Source organism: Poecilia reticulata, linkage group LG15 (genome assembly GCF_000633615.1).
Source record: "Poecilia reticulata strain Guanapo linkage group LG15, Guppy_female_1.0+MT, whole genome shotgun sequence".
Classification (NCBI taxonomy): Eukaryota; Metazoa; Chordata; class Actinopteri; order Cyprinodontiformes; family Poeciliidae; genus Poecilia; species Poecilia reticulata.
In genome coordinates, this window is record NC_024345.1 from 9,914,258 (window position 1) to 9,922,510 (window position 8,253).

Genomic DNA, 8,253 nt, shown 5'->3' on the forward strand with positions numbered 1-8,253 from the left:
AGTCATTAGTGTAGACTACAGAGAGGAGTGGGGAGAGAACACAACCCTGGGGGAGCGCTAGTGCTGATGGTTCTGACAGATGGAAGTTCAGTACTGTGGGTTGGATGAGCTTCTGGTGGAGAGTCTCTGGGTTGAAAGGTGACTCTAACAGGATCCCAGTGTGTGTCTGTGTGTGATTGTGGTACTGCAGGATGAAGTTTAGTCCCAGGCTGACTGCATAATTCACCGTACTGATTGCTTTGTAAACTGCAGGGATTCAGCTCAGGAACCAATTGATAAAGATTCTCCATTTGTTGAAATCTGTTGGGAAGATGAATATTGAGTCTGAGTCTATTTCTTTTCTCTTTTTTTAATTAAATCTGCAAAAACATTTGATCTTGAACTTAGCAAGGTTAGAGAAAACTTCAGTTTCTACATGAGACACTCAGAGCAGTAACAGAAACTGATGATGATCAATCCCTGCTGGACCAAGCTGAACTTTTGCTCACTGTTCTGTGATGCAGTCTCTATTTATCTCCGTTGTCAAGAGAAATAAATCATGCTGATGTATTTGAGATCATCAGGCTGATGATTTCATTAATCCACCATGTTAAAGAAAAAAAAACAACCTCAGAGTGAGTACATGGGAAAAAATGAGTGTCGCGATCAGAACCACTTCAGCCTGGAGAATATTTTCAGAGCAGACGTTGATGCCGTCAGATTGATCCAGACGCCGTGGTGCTTTCAGGAACCAAGTCAGTTCACTCCATGTCAACAGAGTTCATCTCGTTGAGAAACATCTGGCACTTGGTCATAAGAACTTTGATGGCCTCTGTGACTAAAACGTCAGGAGGCATGATGCCCGTCGACTCCACGGTGACTGGAAAAGGAAAGAGCAGATCTGGATTAGCACTTCCGAATAAAACACTGCTGTTAACGTGGGAACTCCATCAAACAGGCCCTAATCCAGTATAATCTAATAAAAATAGGATTGATTCATCACCTGCTACTACCTAAGCTGATCTCATTACAGATGATGTTACAAAGAGGATGTTCCCTCCCACATCAATCTGATCAATCAATCTGGGAGCAATCCCAGAACACTGGGTTGTATGTGGATAATAGATGCACTTAAAGAGAAAGATGTCAAACCATCAGTAAAAAAAACAAAACAAAAAAAAAAAAACAGCAATGACTCAGGTTTTAAAGGGATAAACTAGAATATTTTAAGTTCTACAAAGAACATCAGCAGTGGTTTCCTAGGTGGAAATCATATCACAGTGAATCTGTAAAGAAGAAACTCTCAGATGGTGGAAGGAATAGCAGGATAGTTCAGTTTGTTTCAGCAGATTTGAGCTTTTTAAACCAAGTCAAAGTAAAAATGTTTCCATTTGTAGGACACAGCACCAGATCTGATGATATTCTTCTGTCCTTTGGCACAAACTCACTGGAATATGGCCACGTCCTACTATTGCTAATGGTAGCATGGCTGGAAAGAACTTCAAAGAACACTGTCTCCTTGAACTGGTAAGTCAAGAGGTTTAGGGAATCACCTGGTGGCCACTGGTGAGACTTCTAGGTAAATCCATTTAAATCTGTTTTTAAAGGGGAAGAAACATGTGTTTTCAAGGCACAATGCCATTTTATAGCACAAGCAAGTACATACCGTTGTTATAACAATTATATATGTATTTGTGTATATATATATATATGCGTGTGCCACAAATATCAAAAAGAGAAAATAGACTTTCTAAATTTACACCTTGAAATTGGGACTGTCTCTTTAAGAAATTGCTGCTCTTTCTAAAACTCCACCTTCAGGAAGTCAGTACAAGATGACTCCTCTATTAACCTTTTAAAGTTTTTACCAGTGTTGCACTGAGAAGTAGCTCGTTTAAGTAGCTCAGCAGATACACAGTTCCACTAGATGTTTGCTAATTGCTATGGCTAGTCTGAAGGGACTGAGTGGGGGAGTCACTGGGGAGGGCTGCTCTGTAAGAATGAGGCTCCGCCTGGGGACTGAAGCTCAGAGGAGGAGCAATGTGGAAAAGGCAGAGCTCAATAAGAGCAAGTGTTTGGGCATTTCTGAATGGTTGCCGTGGAGATTAAAGGATTTCTCAAACATGCATGAAAAAATCAAGGCAACAGTCTAGATATGTTTTTGACGAGGGAATAACATTATGCAAGTTTCAAAAAATTTAATTTTACCTACTACTGCTCCTTTAAATTAATGAATAGAGCAGATGTTAGTCAGTGATGATCTAATATATTCATACTTTGAGTGTAAATTTATCATTTCTAGATTTTCTTTACAAACTTCCAGGCCGGCCTTGATTTCTAAACAGACCAGAACTACACAGGTCAGGTTAGCAAACAGTTAATGATTCTGTCTCATGAGTGGCTGCCTGTTCTCAGAGCAGCTACACATCAGTGGCAGTTTTTACAGACATACAGATGAAATGGTCTCGAACTCTTCCCAGCTTCACGCAGTTCTTCAGATCGTTGTGTCGGAGGACCTCCCTGCTACATGTGTCCAGTCGGCTGTTCACAACCTTGGCGACCTTTCTTCCTGAGATCCGCAAACCAAAAATACCATTACTATTTAGAAAGTTTCTGGTTTTATTGTTGAGCATTTTCCTCCTTCCTCACCCCGGACATCTTCCAAGTCTATGACGCCCCGTGAGAAGCAGCGCTTCAGGCGCTCCGCCTTCTCACCCTCCACCGGCTCCAGCAGGGTGATCTCTGGGAGGAGGCGGTAACTGGCTGTCGCCACAGGAGAGAACTTAGCATGGTCCTTACCTGAAACCACAACCACACACTGTCAGGGTCGCCTCAGTCTACGACCTTAAAGGGGCAGTATGATGCTACTTTATAGCAAAATCAAGTAACCATGTTAACTTAAGTTGTTATAAAAATGCTACATATATCCACATGAGTTAAAAGAGATTTGACGTTGTAATTTCATGTTGAGTCCTGAAATGACTTTTTGTTGACACTTGATAAAATATGATTTGAATTAGTTTGTATAAATGTTTTATTTCAGAGGCTATTTGAACAGCACCATGTAGCTTATGTGATCATTGGTTACCATGGTGAAATATCCCCTTTGTCCTAAAGAAGAAAACTGATTTATGTAAACAATTCAATAACATTTGGATGAATTTTCATGCCTGGGCAAAGTTCAGAGAAAAAGAACCAATCCCTGTCTCTACATGACATGACTGTGCATATTTAACACATCCATGCCTGTATGATCTTACCAATTCCTTTGACACAGTGCATGGTTATGTCCAGCTCCTGTCCGGGTCGCAGCTGTGCTATCAGAATGTCATCGTGCACGGGGCGAATGCATGAGTCGGCAAACACATCCGCCTGGTTGCCGATGGGGACCCACTCTATGTGTTTGGAATAAACTGTGAAAAGAAATATAGGAGTAGACACAGGAAATAACATTAGGACTTTATTTTGTCTCAAGGAGACAAAGGGGACAGAAAGACATCCATCCTGACTTTGTTACAGCTGCTGGACCTGTAGGTAAAACAAGTTGGTTACACAGTCATTCCTTCCAACTGAAATGAGACAGAAATGTACTAGTAAATGTGTGATTGTCACTTTTTATGACGTCACAAGTCTGATCTTATCTCGTTTTTTTGGTGGAGGGGAGAGAGGGTGATGAAAACTCTGCCTTGGACTCACCCATATGGTTGAGATAGAGCTCTCGGGGGTCCGAGGAGTCCTTGCTGGCTCGGGGGTTTCTGCTGCATTTGATCTTCAGCTGGAGTTGAATGGTGTCTATTTCTGAAGCGTCTTCTTCTGCAGATTCTTCACCTGGAGGTTACAGAACAGCACAACAGTCTGTTTAACTGGACAGCAGCTTCTTTTACACACCGCAGGTAACAGCATGTAGTGTTATTATCAGAATATGTATCAATGCTAACTAACCTGTGTATTATTGTGTTAAATGGTGATGAGTGGAGAACAAAATACAACCTGAAAAAATTTTATTTTATGTTTATAATGTTTATAATGTACACCAATGATGCACAAAAAACTTAATATAGATTAACAAATCTATTTTTATTTCACTGATTTAATCTAGCACTGAAATAAATAATTTAACACAATTTATTCAGTAGGGAAATAAATCCAATGTTAAGAAATTATTGCTTTAACAAAGTCAGTTGAAATACAAACATCAGTAACTCCAATGATCGCTTAAAAATAAATGCAAAAAAAATAAGTCACTTTTCTTTTCTTTTTTTATTATTGCCTTTTTTAAGACTTAATAGTTGGCGTTTAGGTATTAATCTTCCAGTCTTCCAAAAATGTATAACTACCAAGTAATATTTTAAAATTTATTATCAACTTTAAATATTTTTTAACTCAAAAACATGGCAACCGTCTGGACAAATGACTGCCCTGGTGCCCCGAGCACAGGGCTTAGCAAGTTTTGTGGGGGAAAACCCTGATTGGTGTACGATTGTCCACCAATACCCCAGGTCAGGCTACAAAGCATAATGGGTAATGCCGTTCACTACCATCTCTCAGGGATTCATTTTGTTGCTTTCACCTGTATTCTTGAACTCAAACAGACGAGGGTCTGCTTTGATGGGGATGAGGCCCAGCCTGTGGGCCAGAACTTCATCCTGGACTATAGATGTGTTGTTATAGATGAACACTTTCTCTATAGCCATGGTGGGCACCTGGAAGCAAAAATAAAAGTTTCAGACATGGTTCATTAAAAAAAAAATTAAATCAATATAAAAATACACTCGATATATTTGAATGTAATGGTTTAGTATTTGGTTGATATTTGGGCTGCTAGTTGATTGTCTTCCATGTTCCCAGCCTGTTGGCTGCTCTTTAGGCTAGTTTCTGCTTCTAATCATTAGAGAAACATGGGTTTATTTCCTGAGATATTTAACATTGAATTTTCATTTTTTTAAGCCATAAAAGACACCTAAACTTTGGGAAAGACCTGTGTTCTTCATATTCTTAACAGACTTAGAGTGAATCATGATAAAATAGTTTATTATCAAATGCCACCAAATATTCAAACTTCTCATTCAGAGATAATGCTTTTTTTGCTGCCTTTTTTAAAGCAAAGTGATTTATTCTTGTAAAGTGTCAGTAGACTGATTGAAAAGAAGGAATGTGACCTCTGCCAGTAAGATTCTCCTGAAGGCGTTAGCAATGGCAGCATCGATCCCCACCATGTCAAACTCCATGCTGTTCTCATCCAGATGCACTACGTCAATCCGGAAATTCTGCAGACGAACAGGGGAGAAGAACAGCCGACACTAAGAACAACTGTTCAGAACACCATCAGCTCTGAGGATAAAGGTTCTGAAAGCAAAAGGTTTAAAACATTGGATTATTTTACAGACCATAAAACTCACCTTCTGAAATCGCTTCATGTCCCAGGTGTCATCAAAGCCTGGGTAGTTTCCAGGAAAATCTGTTGTGTGAACCTGACACAAATTGAGACTCATTATAATAGTTTTAATAGTAATCATAGAAATTGTGTTTTATTCAATATAAAAATTACAAACGAGTAGTGAGACACAACAGTGAAAGACATGTTATTCTCAGTAATGAGGGATGTACAAGGTTTTCCCCCAGAAAACTTGCTAAGTCTGATGGTTGTGTGTTGGAACAGTCATTCATCCAACAGCTTGCTGTGTTTTTCAGTTAAAAAAATTTAAAGTTGACAAGAAATTTGAAAATATCACAAAATTGTGTGTTATTGAAAGATTAATACCTGAACACCAACAATAAAGTCTGAAAAAAAAAATGCTAACGTTTTAAATACATAAATAGATAAACAACGCTTAGCCTGGTGGGGTTATTATACACTGAGGGAAATCCTGGATCTAGGAGATATGAAGATGGTGGTGGGAAAATATTGTTCATGAACAATTTTCTGATTTTTTTTTTGTGCGGGTTTTTAACCAACAAATTAGATATGATAAAGTATTCTACGTTAACGTTCTGTCATCGTCACCTCATCGGTATATTAGTGTCGACTGTAAACTCCAGCATGTCATCGGGTAACAGGGATCAATATTAAATGAAATCATGTTTGAATCTCAAACCTAACCCGCACTGAATCAGGCAGAAAATCATGACAACTTTCAAACCACTTACGGAAACTTTACTCAATAAGAGATAAATATTCGTATATAAAATACAATTTTTAAACTACAAACGTAATAATTTTACACTGGAGACTCAAACGGCTTAACTGGAAGAAAAAAGTTTGAGCAGAGTGCCTTGAATCTCAAACCTATAGTTCCTCGCTAACTGAAGGATCAACAGCGACTTAATATTATATAATAACTAAACATGTGGTGAAGTTTAATGGCAACACAAATATTTCCCAAAATATTTATGGCGTCTAGTGATGTTTAGTCAAGCTTGACATATTTTAGAATGTCCAGCGGTTTTATTCACTGCTAATATTATTGTTGAGTGTGGTTAACTTTGTTGACATGCTGTATGTGGATCGTGTCTTCACATATCCAGTTCTTTTTGTGGGACATAAAGAACTGAACACATTCTATCTACTAAGACCACCATTAGTTACATCTAACAGAATAAATGTTAGATTTTACTTAACTTAGTGTTTATGGGAGGACACAGTTTAACACCGAGGCTCTGTGTTTCCAACGGTTGTCTCTAACTGACCGGAGTACCAGCTGCAGCAGCACACCGGAGCCGTTCAAACTCATACATTACATAACCACACGCCATTGGTACATCTACATACAGTACACAGAGAAACAAGAACGTCGTTGCCATAGTTACAGAAACAACTTACATTTTTTACACCAAATTCTCCCAAGATTACCCGACTGCGAATTTCCTCCACGTTACTCATGGGCGCAGCCATTTTGCTCTGTAGTCTTCTTCGTCTACAAAGAAGTCGTAGAGACAAAACATTGCTGCCCCATGTGTCCAACTAACTGTGCTGGACGGTGTAGTCACCGATCAATGCAGAAAACACAGAAGTCTAAACAAAGGCTTCTTTTTTTCATTATTGAACCTTCAGGACAATAACGCCATTTATATTCTTAATTTCTCCCATATTTTGCTATCTATGCTCCTGTGTGAATCGTTAATAAAGCTTAGGAAAAAAATAAAAATCTATCAATATGGCGATGGGGTAGGGTTTCAAGTGTGCCTTGAGGTCTGTGACATCTGATCTGGAGGTTCGTTGCAGGTCTCTTTGGATCTTGTTAAAAGGTCACCTGTATGAGCAGAAGGAAACTGCAGCTCCCCCATAACCCTTAATAACCCCCAACCCCGCCCACTGCTTTATTTTGTGTGTTGGTTTTCAAAATAAAAGCGCGATGAGCCATGCTGCTTCATGGGTTGTACTGTACATCAAAGTATGTGGGGCTAGGAGGTGGTTTGCATCAAGCACTATTGACATTCAGATCATCCAGTTGTAAGAGCAGAAAGAGTTGGGGGGGTTGCTTGGGGGTAATTATATTTACACATATACATATATATGATTTAGAAAGACTTAAAATTGTTCAAAGAGTAGAATTCTGCAAGTGACTAAATAGAAGGAATCAAAACCAACTAGACAGCCAAGAAAAAGAGAATGTTTGAAGACTGCTTCATCAGTCACAGTTTCAGACTGATGACTTGCAGGTCAGGGCAACACAGAGACAGGCAGGACAAACAACAATGCATACACTCACACCTAGGGTAGGGAGACTTTGGAGAGACCAATTATCCAGACAGTCATGTTTTTGGACTGTGGGAGGAAGCCAGAGTACCCAGAGAGAACTCACCATGCACAGGGAGAACATGCAAACTCCACGCAGAAAAACCCCAGGCCGGGAATCGAACCCAGGACCTTCTTGCTACAAGGCAACAGTATTAAACATAATATACACACTGATTAGAACCCAAACACTCATAAAGATGCATCATCTTGATACTCAATTACTCACTAAACAGAGCGTAGAAACTGCAACACAATAACAAACACATATCAGCTGGAGACTAGTTAGTAATCAAATCTGTTATGCTAGCAAATTGCCACTTATGCATTTACGTCAGGGAAAGACTGCTGATAGACTGCTGCTAAGCCAACAAAAGACATACATACAGAAATGTGGCGACAATTTTGTCTTTGCTCAACCTTGTATGCAGTGGCGGAGCTAGACTTTTAAAGTTGGGGGGGCCAAGGGGGGGCCAGCACTACCTCTGGGGGGGCAAAATTTAAAATGTCTGTGTGTACATCTATGTATTATATATATA

General features: G+C 39.3%; 1 protein-coding gene across 1 annotated transcript; it reads right to left on the reverse strand.

The window, feature by feature from the left end:
• Nucleotides 1–334: 334 nt before the first annotated feature.
• polr1c (RNA polymerase I and III subunit C) lies at nucleotides 335–6,921 on the reverse strand. Its single transcript, XM_008429157.2, has 9 exons — nucleotides 6,800–6,921; nucleotides 5,379–5,450; nucleotides 5,139–5,246; nucleotides 4,550–4,682; nucleotides 3,676–3,807; nucleotides 3,240–3,392; nucleotides 2,629–2,778; nucleotides 2,432–2,548; nucleotides 335–859 (listed from the first exon to the last, which is right to left on the reverse strand). The coding sequence occupies exons 1-9, from the start codon at nucleotides 6,869–6,871 to the stop codon at nucleotides 741–743; spliced, it is 1,056 nt and encodes a 351-aa protein (XP_008427379.1). The 5' UTR covers nucleotides 6,872–6,921; the 3' UTR covers nucleotides 335–740.
• Between the last annotated feature and the right edge of the window lie 1,332 nt (nucleotides 6,922–8,253).